The sequence below is a fragment of the Pongo abelii genome, chromosome 16 (genome assembly GCF_028885655.2).
Source record: "Pongo abelii isolate AG06213 chromosome 16, NHGRI_mPonAbe1-v2.0_pri, whole genome shotgun sequence".
Classification (NCBI taxonomy): domain Eukaryota; kingdom Metazoa; phylum Chordata; class Mammalia; order Primates; family Hominidae; genus Pongo; species Pongo abelii.
This window is the reverse complement of record NC_072001.2, coordinates 13924611-13940453: the sequence shown is the minus strand read 5'-3', so window position 1 is coordinate 13940453 and position 15843 is coordinate 13924611. Positions and strand designations below refer to the sequence as shown.

The following is a 15843-nucleotide window of genomic DNA, read 5'->3' as shown; positions in this document are numbered from 1 at the left end:
CTCGTGATCTGCCCACCTTGGCCTCCCAAAGTGCTGGGATTACAGGCGTGAGCCACCGCGCCCGGCAGTACTCTTTCTTTTTGAGACAGGGTCTCACTCTGTCGCCCAACCTGGAGTGTGGTAGTGTGATCATGGCTAACTGGAGTCTTAACCTCCCAGGCTCAAGCAATCCTCCCATCTCAGCCCCCTAAGTAGCTGGGACTACAAGTGTGTGCCACCACGCCCGACTAATTTTTTTATTCTTTTTTTTTTTTATTTACGGGGTTTTGCCATGTTGCCCAGGCTGGTCTTGAACTCCTGGGCTCAAGCAAACCTCCTGCCTCGGCCTCTTTAAGTGCTGGGATTACAGGTGTGAGCTACCCTGCTTGGCCCCCGTTATACTCTTTTATTTGTTTGTTTATTTATTTATTTTGAGACAGAGTCTCGCTTTTGTCACCCAGGCTGGAGTGCAGTGGCACAATATCGGCTCACTGCAACCTCCACCTCCTGGGTTCAAGTGATTCTTCTGCCTCCGCCTTCCAAGTAGCTGGGATTACAGGCACGCGCCAGCACGCCTGGCTAATTTTTGTACTTTTGGTAGAGATGGGGTTTCGCCATGTTGGCCAGGCTGGTCTCGAACTCCTGAACCCATGATCCCCCCACCTTGGCTTCCCAAAGTGCTGGGATTACCGGTGTGAGCCACCATGCCCAGCCGTTATTTATTTATTTATTTTTTGAGATGCAGTCTCGCTCTGTTGCCAGGCTGGAGTGTAGTGGCACCATCTTGACTCACTGCAACCTCCGCCTCCTGGGTTCAAGCGATTCTCCTGCCTCATCCTCCTGAGTAGCTGGACTATAGGCGTGCGCCACCAAGCCCAGCTAATTTTTGTATTTTTAGTAGGGAAGGGGTTTCACCATGTTGGCCAGGATGGTCTTGATCTCCTGACCTTGTGATCTGTCTGCCTCGGCCTCCCAAAGTGCTGGGATTACAGGTGTGAGCCACCGTGCCTGGCCTCCTAGTTATTTTTAAATGTACAATTAAATTATTATTGGGCCAGGCGCGGTGGCTCACACCTGTAATCCCAGCACTTTGGGAGGCCAAGGCGGGTGGATCACTTGAGGTCAAGAGTTCAAGACCAGCCTGGCCAACATGGTGAAACCCCGTCTCTACTAAAAATAGCAAAAATTAGCCGGGCGTGGTGGCAGGCGCCTGTAATCACAGCTACTCGGGAGGCTGAGGCCTGAGAATTGCTTGAAACTGGGAGGTGGAGGTTGCAGTGAGCTGATACTGCACCACTGCACTCCAGCCTGGGTGATAGAGTGAGACTCAGTCTCAAAAAACAAAACAAAAAAAATTATTATTGACTGTAGTCACCTTGTTGTGCTATCAAATACTTGATGTCATTCACCAAGTAGTCAAGTCTATTTGTTGTACCCTCATAGTGCATTTAAATGGAACGACAAGGCTTTTTTTTACCCATCTGATTAAAACATGTTTGATATGCCCGTGCATTTTTAAAATTTCTGCTCAATTTAAGGTAATTTTGAAAGTTAAGAGGAGAATTCTGTTTTAATTTGTTCCCCCTGCATTTGTTCTCATTCCAAATTAAAAAGAGGTATGTATTTGATAAGACTTATCAAATAAAAATACAAAAAGTCACCATGACTATTTTGGTAATTCCTTTTAAAAAGGCACATGGAAAAAAATTATTCTGGGCCGGGCGTGGTGGCTCATGCCTGTAATCCCAGCACTTTGGGAGCCCGAGGCGGGTGGATCACCTGAGGTCAGGAGTGAGGCCAGCCTGACCAACATGGAGAAACCTCGTCTCTAGTAAAAAAAAAACAAAAGAATCAGCGGGCGTGGTGGCGCATGCCTGTAATCCCAGCTACTTGGGAGGCTGAGGCAGGAGAATTGCTTGAACCTGAGAGGCGGAGGTTACAGTGAGGTGAGATTGTGCCGTTGCACTCCAGCCTGGGCAACAAGAGTGAAACTGTCTCAAAAAAAAAAAAAAATATTCTGAAGACACTGAGCCTTGACTGACTGTTCGGTCAGCAAATACTTATTGATCATGTCTTGTATGCCAGGCATTGTTCTAGGTGCTGGAGATACATCAGTGAGAGGAAAAGACTGAAAAATTTCCACTCACATGAAGCTTACATTCTAGATGGGAGACATTAAACAAGATAAAGAAGTTAAGATGTGTTTACGTGCCTGTGCGTGGTGATAAATGCGAAGGAGAAGGAGTGAAGTCGGAAGGAGTGTTGTGAAATGGAGGATAGATAGGTTTATTAGGATGTTAGATCGGCAGCCAGGGCCAGCCTCGCTGAAAGGTATTTGGGTACAAGATGTAAAAGAAGTGAGTGATCTGCCCATATGATATTTGGGGGAGCAACACTTCAAGCAGGAGGAAACTAACTGTGAAGGCCATGAGCGGGGAACATGCCAGGCCAATTTATGTGTGATAGATAGCCCTTAGTGACTCCCCTCCTGGTATTCACACCTTTCTCTAATCCCCTTTCACAGTGAATTAGTGCAGTTCAAAACAGTGTGATCCAAGAATACCACAGAAGTGATGATGTGTGTCTTCCAAGGTGAAGCCGAGAGGCATTGCAGCTTTTTCCTGATTCCTTGGATTGCTCACTTTGAGGGAAGCCAGCTGCTGTGCTCTGAGGACACTCAGGCAGCCGTGGAGAGCTCCCCAGGCTCTCACTGTGCCAGGACCTACTTGCCAGTCCTGTGAGTGAGCCACCTTGGCTCACCTGTTGTGTATTAAAAAATACAGGCTCACCTGTTGTGTATTAAAAAATACACAACAATAGTCAGTTGGAAGGGAGAAAATGCTAAGGTTCTGGCATTATCCAGAAGGAAATAAAGCTAAATATTAATATTAGACTTCACAAGTTAAGTATACACGTAATTTCTAGAGTATTCAGTTAAAAAAAAATAGAAAATCGTGTATAATTTCCTAATTAGTTGAAAAACTTTCTCCAAGCTTTTTTTTTTCCTTTTTAAGAAGTCAGTCATACATTAAATAGAAATTAGATAGTAGAGAGTATTCTGGATAAAAAGATATTTGAGACATTGCAGCCAAATTCCTTGATTGAATTTTAACGGTAACCATATTTAAAAGACGTTTTAGGAATTAAAGAGGAAAGAGTTTAACTAGAGAAGAAAAAGGCAAATTGTAGAGTGTAAAGACAATTGTAATATGTTTAACCAATAAAAGATTTACATCTGAAATATGTAAAGAATTACCTTAAATCAATTAGAGAAAACAGGATAAACTTGAACAGCTACTTCCCTAAAAGATTTCATAGGGTTAATAAACAAATGAAAATGGGAAATGCAAACTGAAAGCATAACAGAATCATCCCATACTCCTAACAGATCAGCAGGGAGAATGTGGAGCAAAGGGAGCTCTCATACGCTGCTAAATCAAAATTGGCATAACTTTTGGAAAAAGCAGTAGCCAAGAGGGATCCCTTTGTGAGATCATGCCTCTGCCCTGCGTAGGATTCCTCAGTAGCTTTTCAATTTAGATAATTCCTTAGTGGGATTTAATTTCCCAGTGTTCTAAAGTTTCTTATCAGACAGCCCATATCTAATGCCATGACACATAGTAGGATATCTTCTTTCATCACCAGCACTTTATTATTTTCCCTCACTGTTTTTCTTCATAACACTTTTAACCTCTTGGCACATGTGCTTGGTTTGTCTTCCCTCACTAAAAGTTTTATGAGAGGCTGGGTGTGGTGGCTTACGCCTGTAATCCCAGCACTTTGGGAGGCTGAGGTGGGTGGATCACCTTAGGTCAGGAGTTCAAGACCAGCCTGACCAACATGGTGAAACCCTGTCTCCACTAAAAATACAAAAATCAGCCGGGTGTGGTGGTGGGTGCCTCTAATCCCAGCTACTCGGGAGGCTGAGGCAGAAGAATCGCTTTAACTTGGGAGGTGGAGGTTGCAGTGAGCCAAGATCACGCACACCATTGCAGTGTAGCCTGGGCGACAGTGAGACTGTCTCAAAAAAAAAAAAAAAAAAAAGTTTTATCAGAGCAATGTCTTTATTTTGCACCCTGCTGTATATCCTGATTCTAGAACAGGACCTGGCATATAGCATGATTTGCATTTTTAAAAAGAGCAAGCTGGGCGCAGTGGCTCACGCCTGTAATCCCAGCACTTTGGGAGGCTGAGGTGGGTGGATCATTTGAGGTCAGGAGTTCAAGACCAGCCTGGTCAACATGGTGAAACCCTGTCTCTACTAAAAATATAAAAATTACCTGGGCATGGTGGCACGCGCCTGTAGTTCCAGCTACTCGGGAGGCCAAGGCAGGAGAACTGCTTGAACCCGGGAGGTGGAGGTTGCAGTGAGCCGAGATCATGCCACTGCATTCCAGCCTGGGTGACAGAGCAAGACTCCATCTCAAAAAAAGAAAAAAAACCAAATGAAAAGGATTTGGGGGAAGAGTACCTTTACCTTCATGTCGGCTTCTTCTCAGTGATTTTTATTTACTGTCCTGGGATATAAGTATCTATTTAAAATTTTTATTAAAATGCCTTATGTCAGCATGAACTAGATTTCTTCCGTTAGATTTACAGATATGTGTTGTTTCTAGAATGTTTCTAATTGACTTGGACTCTTACTGTAATGTTGGAAATTTACAGACCCGTAACCCTTATTAATAAATTGGAGAGGCCGGGCGCAGTGGCTCTCGCCTGTAATTCCAGCACTTTGGGAGGCTGAGGCGGGCAGATCATGAGGTCAGGAGATCAAGACCATCCTGGCTAACATGGTGAAACTCCGTCTCTACTAAAAATACAATAAAATTAGCCGGGCATGGTGGCGAGTGCCTGTGGTCCCAGCTATTTGGGAGGCTGAGGCAGGAGAATGGTGTGAACCCAGGAGGCGGAGCTTGCAGTGAGTTAAGATCACACCACTGCACTGCAGCCTGGGCGACAGAGTGAGACTCGTCTCAAAAAAAATAAAAATAATAAATTGGAGAAATATGGAGGTTACTAAATACAGTTGAAATAATATAGATAGTGCATAAAATGCCGGCATTTCCAAGTTGAGTACATACGTTCTTATCTGAGTTTTTCTTTTGTTGTCTGTCTCCAAGTGGGAGCTGGTGAGGTGGCCAACTTCGCTGCGTATGCGTTTGCACCAGCCACTCTAGTGACTCCACTAGGAGCTCTCAGCGTGCTAGTAAGGTAAGGACATATTTTTCATGTAGAAACAGTAGTCAGTATCTTAGTTTCTAAAATATTCAGTACCATCTAATTACATGTGTTCAACACAATTTACATTTCAACAACCTGGAGAACTTCGCTTTTTACACTATGTAGTAATTGCTTTTAAAAAGTTACTTCTGTGCTTAGGCAGGCTATTGATTTGTGGGAGAAAATGCTTTGTCTTGCTTGTATTCAGAGCCAGTACTAGTTCTACTTCGATTTCAGTTCTTTAATATTCAAAGTTGGCTGGGAACGGTGGCTCATGCCTGTAATCCCAGCATTATGGGAGGCCAAGGCAGGTGGATCACATGAGGTCAGAAGTTTGAGACCAGCCTGACTAACATGGTAAAACCCTGCCTCTACTAAAAATACAAAAATTAGCTGGGCGTGGTGGCGGGCACCTGTAGTCCCAGCTACTCAGGAGGCTGAGACAGGAGAATGGCTTGAACCCAGGAAGCGGAGGTTGCAATGACCCAAGATCGCACCACTGCACTCCAGCCTGGGCTACAGAGCGAGACTCTGTCTCAAAAAATAAACAAATAAAAAATAAGTAAAACTCAAAGTTACACTCATCCCAGTATTTATCATTCAGTGCCTGTGCACTTTGGTAGAGTCTGGTTGGTAATGAGTAGATTTCTTTTTGTTTTTTTTTTGAGATGGAGTCTTGCTCTGTCGCCCAGGCTGGAGGGCAGTGGCACGATCTCGGCTCACTGCAAGCTCCACCTCCCGGGTTCACACCATTCTTCTGCTACAGCCTCCCAAGTAGCTGGGACTACAGGTGTCCGCCACCACACCTGGCTAATGTTTTGTATTTTTAGTAGAGATGGGGTTTCACCATGTTAGCCAGGATGGTCTCGATGTCCTGACTTCGTGATCCACCCGCCTTGGCCTCCCAAAGTGTTGGGATTACAGGCGTGAGCCACCGTGCCCGGCCAATGAGTAGATTTGTATGCCTGGCCTGGAGTGCTTGTTTTGAATGAGTGATCTGAGACTTGTCCCATTTCTGTTTTGTAATGATTAGCCCAAACAACCAAGCCCATATTGAAGTCTGGATCTTGGTTACTATTCCCAAAGTAGATTGACTGATCTTTATCTGTTTTTTTTTTTCCCCCCAAAAAAACTATATGTAAAACAGGGTTATGGTATAAGTCATTGCCCTTTACCCTTAATTTTCTTTATAGTATTCTGTTACTGTATTTATTGGTTTATGCTGTATTTTCTTTTTAGGTCTAGATAAAACTAGCTACAAGTTATTAAAACCTGATAACATTATGTAATAGGCAAATTATATACAATTAACAGCACAAGAGGGGTGCATGCATCAACCAATAGGAATAAGTTAAGGTTGAGTAAATTTTAAGCACTGGTGGTTTGGATAGAGATTCTTTTTTTTTTTTTTTTCCTTTGGAGACGGAGTTTCACTGTGTCACCCAGGCTGGAGTGCAGTGGCACGATGTCGGCTCGCTGCAACCTCTGCCTTCTAGGTCCTGCCTCAGCCTCCCAAGTAGCTGGGATTACAGGACGCCCGCCACCATGCCTGACTGATTTTTGTATTTTTAGTAGAGATGGGGTTTCACCATGTTGGCCAGGCTGGTCTTGAACTCCTGACCTGAGGTGACCCACCCACCTTGGCCTCCCAAAGTGCTGGGATTACAGGCGTGAGGCACTGTGCCTGGCCTGGATTTAGGTTCTTAATTAGGATATAAATTTATACAAATTTTTATAAATTTATAAAAATTTCATATTGACTTCTTGCAGTGGAAAGATAGTAAGTATACAGGTGTAGTGTATGATGAAGCAGATGATTTCCTAGAAATGTTTACATTTTATGATGAAATGTATACTTTTTTTTTCCTTGGCGAAAGCCAGAATCTTCGTAAGTTCACAGTGTTTTAGTTTGATTTCAGTGATTTAAATTATGAGTTTTATTGATATTTGAAAAAGAAAAGTAGCTGATTATTTTAAAGTTCTCAATTTTTTTTCCTCCCCATTTTAGTGCCATTCTTTCTTCATACTTTCTCAATGAAAGACTTAATCTTCATGGGAAAATTGGGTGTTTGCTAAGTATTCTAGGATCTACAGTTATGGTCATTCATGCTCCAAAGGAAGAGGAGATTGAGACTTTAAATGAAATGTCTCACAAGCTAGGCGATCCAGGTAAGAAAAAGTCTTATTAGTCTTACTGTATTTTACTTTTTAACTTAGTTTTTACTTTAATCGAAATTTGATGAGCACATAAGGAGAGAAATTGTTCCACCTGGTAGAAGAACAAATTGTCGTCATGTTCCCTGCTCCCTCCTATCAATCCCAAGCCTGTGTTTCTACTGTTTTTTAACTCTGTGTTTGTAAGTAGTGTGCGTATATTGCTACTACTTACTTCCTTAGCTTTAGGCATTATCTGTTTTACCTTTTATTTACTGCACCTGTATAGTTTTCTTGAGATTATTTGTTTACATTATCATTGACACATAACTTTTATTGTCATCTTAGTCTTTATAGTGGTTGCTGTTCCTTTCCTGTATGATTTAAGTTCTTCCAGAAGTAATAATTATCTTGTTTGCATAGTTTTTTATGAATTGACCAATGTATCATGAAACTCTTCCCCAGTTGACTCTACTGTCAGTAATTTCAAACAAAGAGGTATTCTTTGTTTCATCTCTTTTGGAAATGTCTCTCAGTGCCTTCTGTGTGGCCTCAATCTAGGCGGGTGTCTCCAGGCTGCCAGCACAGCTGTTATCTGCATTTCTCTTCAGCAGCATCCTGGGGATTCCCTTCAGTTTGCTTTTTCTTGGATCCCTTATTTCCAGAATCTTGGGTTTGTGCCTTCATTTTGGTGGTGCCACTCTAGAGGAGACAAGAAAGGGCATGAAGAGATGAGATTTTTTGAGACTTTATCTCAAAATGTTTTTAACCTATTGTGACCACCACTGTCTTCTCATTTCTGCTGTTGCTGATGAGAAGTTGAACAGTTTATCCCTTATCTTTTATATGCGACCAATTGTTTGTTTTTAGAAGCATGTAGGATGTTCTCTTTTCCCACAGTGTCTGAAATTTCCCACTGACATGCCTAGAGATGGGTCCATTTTTGTCCATTGTGCTGGGCGCCTGATGGTTCATTTTATTTTGAGACAGGGCTCTGTTGCCCAGGCTGGAATGCAGTGATGTGATCTCAGCTCACTGCAACCTCCTCCTCCCTAGCTCAAGCGATTCTCCCATCTCAGCCTTCCAAGTAGCTGGGACTGCAGGCGTGTGCCACCATGCCTGGCTAATTTTTTTTTTGTTTGTTTGGTAGAAACAAGGTTTTACCATGTTGGCCAGGTTGGTCTCGAACTCCTGATCACAAGTGATCCGCCCACCTTGGCCTCCCAAAGTATTGGGATTACAGGTGTGAGCCGCCGTGCCCTGCCTGATGGGTCTCTCTCTTTTTATTTTTTTGAGACAGAGTTTTGTTCTTGTTGCTCAGGCTGGAGTGCAGTGGCGTGATCTCGGCTCACTGCATCCACCGCCTCTTGAGTTCAAGTGATTCTCCTGCCTCAGCCTCCCAAGTAGCTGGGATTACAGGCGCCCACCACCACGCCCAGCTAATTTTTGTATTTTCAGTAGAGACGGGGTTTCACCAGGTTGGCCAGGCTGGTCTCGAATTCTTGACCTCAGGTGATCCACTTGCCTCAGCCTCCCAAACTGCTGGGATTACAGGTGTGAGCCACGTGCCTGGCCTGATCTGAAAATTTATGTCTGATTCTTGGGAACTGAATTGAATACTCCTTTGATATTCTTGTTTGCTCTTTGTGAGATTCTTATTCATCTGTTTATTGGAGTTCCTGACCTAGATCATTAATTTTCTTATGTTTTCTTTCCCTCATTTTCCCATTTTGTCTTTTTGCTCTGCCTTTGGGGAGATTTTCTGTTTTTTCTTCCAGCCCTTCTGAGTTTTTATTTCTGCGGTTATATTGTTAATTTCTAAGAGTTTCTTGCCTCTGTTCTTTGATTCCTAGTTATTTTAAAGTCTTTGTCTGCTAACTTCGGTTTTAGAATTCTTTGTGGGCCTGCTTCTGTGGTGGTGTTTCTCTTTTGGCTTTTAGGCATTTGGTTTTGTGTTGGCATTTTTTAATTGAATGCTGGACGTAGGATATTAGAAGGTGTAGAGGTTTTAAGTAATGTGTTTCTTCCTTCAGAGAGAATGTAAATTTCTTCTGGTAGGCAGAAAAGAATACAGTAGCTCACCTTCACCCTGAAGGTATTGTTTTAAGCTTTGTTGGGCCTGGTTTCTTTCTAGTTTGCCTTTATTCTTTTTTTTTTTTTTTTTTTGGAGACAGTGTCTCACTCTGTTGTCCAGGCTGGAGTGCAGTGGTGTGATCATGGCTCACTGCATCCTCTGCCTCTCGGGCTCAAGCGATCCTCCCACCTCAGCCTCCTGAGTAGCTGGGACTACAGGTGTGTGCCACCACATCTGGCTAATTTTTGTATTTTCTTTGTTTTTTTTTTTGAGATGGAGTCTCGCTGTCACCCAGGCTGGAGCACAGTGGTGCAATCTTGGCTCATTGCACCCTCTGCCTCCTGGGTTCAAGTGATTCTCCTGCTTTAACCTCCCAAGTAGTTGCGATGACAGGCATGCGCCACCGTGCCTGGCCTCATTTTTGTATCTTTTTTTGGTAGAGACAGGGTTTTGTCATGTTGGCTGGGTGGGTCTCAACCTACTGGGCTCAAGTGATCCACCTCCCTCGGCCTGCCAAAGGGCTGGGATTACAGGCATGAGACACCACACCTGGCTCAGTTTGCCTTTATTCTTATTCATAGCCCTTTGGCTCTCAACTGATAGCTTCAGATGTTGGTTTGGGCCCCTCCACCTGAGAAACTGAGAGCTCCAGGGTCTGCTCCTCAGTAACTTGAGACGCTGAAATCCCTGCTTAGTCCTGTGGCCTCCTGGCCAGGCTTTCCATTTGGCTTCTCTGACCTTGGCTGTGCAGCTTGTGTGCCAAGAAACACCGTAAGGGGAAATGCACATAGAAATTTGGGCTCACTACTCTATAGTTCCCTCCTTTCTGGGTCTTGGTCCATTCAGTCCCAGCTGCTTAGGCAGCCCCAAATTCCAACTCGTTTTTACCTAGTCCCCTTAAGCTTAGGCCGGTGTTGATTGGCCTTTATGCCATTTCACTCCTTGCATTAGTAGTTGCCCCAAGGGAGAAGGCAGAGGTGAGTGTTGGGCTGATTCTTCTCTTTTCTCTGAATTTTGGCCCCTTAAGTCCTGGCTACTTTGATGGCTCTTTGATGCCCTCAAATAAATGTTTTTTTGTTTGTTTGGGGTTTTTTGTTGTTGTAGATCCATTGTTTGTAGGTATTTGGGGTGCCAGGTCAGTCTGTTTCATTGTGTCTCTGAGGATATTAATAATAGTTTTTCTTGCTTTTCTAAGGATATTAGTAAATTTTTTGTTTTTTGAGGGACAGTTGTTTATTTTGAAGTTTTCCTCTGTCTACATGAGAGAAACAGAGGCTTTGCACTTTTCTGTTTGTTTTGGCTTCTCTCCTGGTGGTCTCTGACTATCTTTTCTTTTTCTTTTTTTGAGACAGAGTCTTGCTCTGTTGCTCAGGCTGGAGTGCAGTGGCGCGATCTCGGCTCAGTGCAAGCTCCGCCTCCCGGGTTCATGCCATTCTCCTGCCTCAGCCTCCCTAGTAGCTGGGACTACAGGCGCCTGCCACCACGCCCAGCTAGTTTTTTGTATTTTTAGTAGAGACAGGGTTTCACCGTGTTAGCCAGGATGGTCTCGATCTCCTGACCTCGTGATCCACCCGCCTTGGCCTCCCAAAGTGCTGGGATTACAGGCGTGAGCCACCGTGCCCGGCCTGCTGTCCTCTGTTATATAAAAGTTGGGCTGGTCAGATCCCCAGCAAAAAAAGCTTCCAGTTTCATGGCTGGCTGTGGGCATCCTGGGAATTGATTGGGGGGAAGGATTAACACCTGGAGGCATGGTTGACCTCAGCTTCCTGGAACTCTGTGGCACGGGAGGGACAGTCTCCCAGAACTGGGCAGGAGTCTCCTTGCTTCTTGAATGGACTTTTCAGCCAGGCCTCACTTTCAATCTTGCCTTTACTCCACTTCAGAGGCACTTTGTACCTTTTGAGCATTCTGTGCCGCAAACTAAATTGCTTTTTAATCTTTTGTCACAGGGGATGTGTAGGATTCCGCTTTCTTGGATCTCTGTACCAGTTATTAGTTAGCCTTTGCTTTCTGAGTTACGAAGGATTGTTATCTTCGGTCCTCTCTTTTTTTTTTTGAGACAGTCTCACTCTATTGCCCAGGCTGGAGTGCAGTGGCGTGATCTCAGCTCATTGCAACCTCCGCCTCCCAGATTCAAGCGATTCTCCTGTTTCAGCCTCCCAAGTAGCTGGGATTACAGGTGTCTGCCACCACATCTGGCTAATTTTTGTATTTTTAGAAGAAATGGGGTTTCGCAATGTTGGCCAGGCTGGTCTCGAATTCCCTGACCTCAGGTGATCTGCCATCCTCAGCCTCCCAGAGTGCTGGGATTACAGGCGTGAGCCACCGCACCTGGCGTCTTGTTCTTAATTTTTGTATTTGTGTCTTTAAAAATCTATTACTGCTGGGCACCGTGGCTCACGCCTAATCCCAGCACTTTGGGAGGCCAAAGCGGGTGGATCACGAGGCCAGGAGATGGAGACCATCCTGACTAACATGGTGAAACCCCGTCTCTACTAAAAATACAAAAAATTAGCTGGGCGTGTTGGCGGGCGCCTGTAGTCCCAGCTACTCTGGAGGCTGAGGCAGGAGAATGGCGTGAACCCAGGAGGCGGAGCTTGCAGTGAGCCGAGATTGCACCATGCGCTCCAGCCTGGCGACAGAGCGAGACTCTGTCTCAAAAAAAAAAAAAAAAATCCTATTACTGTGTATTTTATGAGTGGAATTTGAGGAAGGAAGAGTAAATTCATGTGACTTATCTGGGCCTCAGTTTTCTCATCCGAAGATGCAGGTGGTAGTATCTGTGATACAGGGTAGTTGAGTGCGAATTGCTGAGAAAAATGCCTGGCCCACAGTGCTACACAGTTGTTGGCTGTTATCATCCTGGCTTTAATTCTCCATATTCAACCAGAACCCCAATAGTATCTTTCAAGTTCTCCAGTTGACTTGCTCGTTACTCCAGCAGTTGTCCACACATTTAAAAAAAAGTTTACCCCTTTTAGGGAAAACTTGATGAAGAACTCTTGTTTTTGTGTTTTTTGGTTTTTTTTAGCATCTGTAAGTTGTTGAATATTCAAGGCCACCTCATAGTTTCTCCTCCCTAGTTTCTGTCTCTGTTCTGATCCCACTGTCCCTCTTGCCTGGTGAGTTAGAGCACTTAAGTTGGCATAAAATGCTGCTGCAAAAATGTTAGGGGTATAACAATTTGTGAATATGAAGCTCACATTAATCTTCCAGTCTGTCCATCTAAGTAAATTTTTGTGGTTGCATTTCTGCTTGGGCAGCAAAATAAAGCTGATTTTTATTTCCAGGCCATACCTTTTCTCCCTATCAAGTTTATTATATTTTGTTTTGCATTCTGTGTTTAAGAACAACCAACCATTTGACCCGTGTAACTTTTCTTTGCCTCCTCCAGGTTTTGTGGTTTTTGCAACCCTTGTGGTCATTGTGGCCTTGATACTAATCTTCGTGGTGGGTCCTCGCCACGGACAGACAAACATTCTTGTGTACATAACAATCTGCTCTGTAATCGGCGCATTTTCAGTCTCCTGTGTGAAGGGCCTGGGCATTGCTATCAAGGAGCTGTTTGCTGGGAAGCCTGTGCTGCGGCATCCCCTGGCTTGGATTCTGCTGCTGAGCCTCATCGTCTGTGTGAGCACACAGATTAATTACCTAAATAGGGCCCTGGATATATTCAACACTTCCATTGTGACTCCAATATATTATGTATTCTTTACAACATCAGTTTTAACTTGTTCAGCTATTCTTTTTAAGGAGTGGCAAGACATGCCTGTTGACGATGTCATTGGTACTTTGAGTGGCTTCTTTACAATCATTGTGGGGATATTCTTGTTGCATGCCTTTAAAGACGTCAGCTTTAGTCTAGCAAGTCTGCCTGTGTCTTTTCGAAAAGATGAGAAAGCAATGAATGGCAATCTCTCTAATATGTATGAAGTTCTTAATAATAATGAAGAAAGCTTAACCTGTGGAATCGAACAACACACTGGTGAAAATGTCTCCCGAAGAAATGGAAATCTGACAGCTTTTTAAGAAAGGTGTAATTAAAGGTTAATCTGTGATTGTTATGAAGTGAATTTGAATATCAGAATGTGTCTGAAAAAACATTGTCCTCAAATAATGTTCTTTAAAGGCAATCTTTTTAAAGAAAGATTTCACTAATTTGGACCAAGAAATTACTTTTCTTATATTTAAACAATGGTAGCTCACTAAAAATGACCTCAGCACATGACGATTTCTATTAACATTGTATTGTTGTAGAAGTATTTTACATTTTCATCCCTTCTCCAGAAGCCGAATGCACTAATGACAGTTTTAAGTGTATAAAAATCCTTTATTTTTTCATTGGTGATGAAAGTCTGAAATGTGCATTTGTCATCCCCACTCCATCAATCCCTGACCATATAAGGCTTTTTTATTTTAAAAAAGAGAGTTATCCCAATACATTATCCTGTGATTTACCTTACGTACAAAAGTGGCTCCTGTTTGATGATTGGTTTTATTTTTGAAATATTAAGGGAAAACTAAGTTACTGAATGAAGGAAACTCTTTCTTACAAAACAAAAAAAAGGGCAGAAATCACCCCAAGGAACGATTTCTCAGGTTGAGATGATCACCGTGACGGCTTCCTCTGTGCGTTCGATGGCCTTCTTAGCACCTCATCATCAAGCCAGCACATCCTGCCTGCTGTTGCAGCCTGGCTGGGTTCATTCTTCAGTTACCCTGATCCCATGATGCCTGGAACCTTGATTACCGTTTTACATCAGCTCTTGTACTTTTCAGTATATTTTCATAATGAGTTATATTGTCATTTAGACTTTGAACAGCTCTGGGAAATAGAAGACTAGGGTTATTTCTTAAATTTAGCTCATGTTATAATAAAAAGTTGAAATGAAGTTCTTATTCTAAGTCTGAATGCTTAGAACAAACTTACTTAAAATGTTTGTTTGTTTATAGAATATGGTCTCTTTGTATTAGGTACTTTGCTTAAGAGCTCCTTTGGGCCACTACATATTTTGGTTTCTAGAAAATGTTTGTTTATGAAGAAGTTGATGGAAAACTGCAAACATATGCAGAAAAGGTAGAATAATAAAAAAGGTCTAATGAACACCATCCCGCTTTGAACCTATCCACTCATAACCATTGACTGGCCTTATAAAAAAAAGTATTGGCAGAATTAATTAATTTCCACCTAGGTGATGGGAAGAGTGTTCGCCTGTTCCAGCCTATGGCTCCTGCCTGGAGCCCAGTAAGCCATCACTCCCCGAGAGCCTCCCCTGCCAATGGTGCTGGTGTCCCACGCAGCTCACCACTGGCTGCGTGGAAACTCCCTTTTTTCCAGCTTTATTATTGGCCTTCTAAGGAGCTGTTTTAGATGTTGTTTTTTCTAACTAACTAACTGCCTCCTCCCATGCCATTTTAATACTACAGATGTGCTACATATCTGTTTATATACTGTACCTACATCTGTGCTTTGTACATAAAAGAACCAGTTTTCTCCCCCTTGAGGACAGACTCGTTTGAACATGCATAGGTTAATAAATAATCAGTTCTTCTTTAACATTTTATAGCACTTGAGATTGTCTTATACCTAAGGTATTACATTATATATTTGGTATATAATTAATTAAGCCTTATAAAACTTGGTAATTACAGTAATTTTTCATCCTATTCTGTAGTTTCTAAGATAAGCACAGCTACCGCCTCCAAATCTGCAGCAGAATGCTGGCCCCAGGGTTATTAATTCACATTACCAAAAGCATTTTTAGGGAACTTTTTATAAAGAAAGAATAATTCTGTTAGGCTTCATGTCACTTGAGTTTGGCAGTGTAACAGGATGGTTCATACACTTACTACTTATCTGTGCCGTGCATCATATGCTTCTGGACAGTTTCCAAAGGCCTCCGGAAAAGTAGGCGAGGCCCGCTTTTTATGGCAACTTGGCATCCATAGAAAATTTTAAAATTGGTGAAGGTTGCACTACTCCAAATAATGTTAAATGACTGCCAGGCTACAACATAAAGTGAGTTCAGTTAATTATGCTGGACTTGTGTTTATCTGTAGTATTCATTTACAATAAACAGGCATAACATTTTTTTCCATTCAGTTAGGATTTTCAGAACCTCATTGCCTTAATACTTTTTAAAATATGGCTTTAGTTCCTCAAACATGTTCATGACTCTATTGGTAGTCTAGACCGATTGTTTTTCATTCTGACAGATCATGTGGACCAGCTCCAGCCATGTGAGCCCTGTGGATCAGGGACAGCTGAAGCCTGGACTCGGTGCTCCTGGTCCCTTTGTGCAGCACCCACTGGGCCTGGCTGATATCCTCTTCCCACATTGCTGGCCTCCTCCAGGTCATGGGCACAGGTAACAGAGAGGCACTGAGTGGCCTCTTTATATCCAGATTGGAGCAGC

At 43.0% G+C, this 15843-nt stretch overlaps 1 protein-coding gene across 17 annotated transcripts in view; it reads left to right on the top strand.

The window, feature by feature from the left end:
- The window catches only part of NIPA2 (NIPA magnesium transporter 2), a 30244-nt gene extending 15925 nt beyond the window's left edge, over window positions 1-14319 (top strand). For 16 of the 17 annotated variants that reach the window (XM_009249591.4, XM_009249590.3, XM_024232172.3 and 13 more), the window contains 3 exons: window positions 5100-5190; window positions 7208-7368; window positions 12822-14319. In XM_009249591.4, coding sequence (XP_009247866.1) covers window positions 5100-5190; window positions 7208-7368; window positions 12822-13456 — 887 coding nt within the window. In that variant the 3' untranslated portion in view covers window positions 13457-14319. 17 annotated transcript variants of the gene reach the window in all.
- Window positions 14320-15843: the final 1524 nt, after the last annotated feature.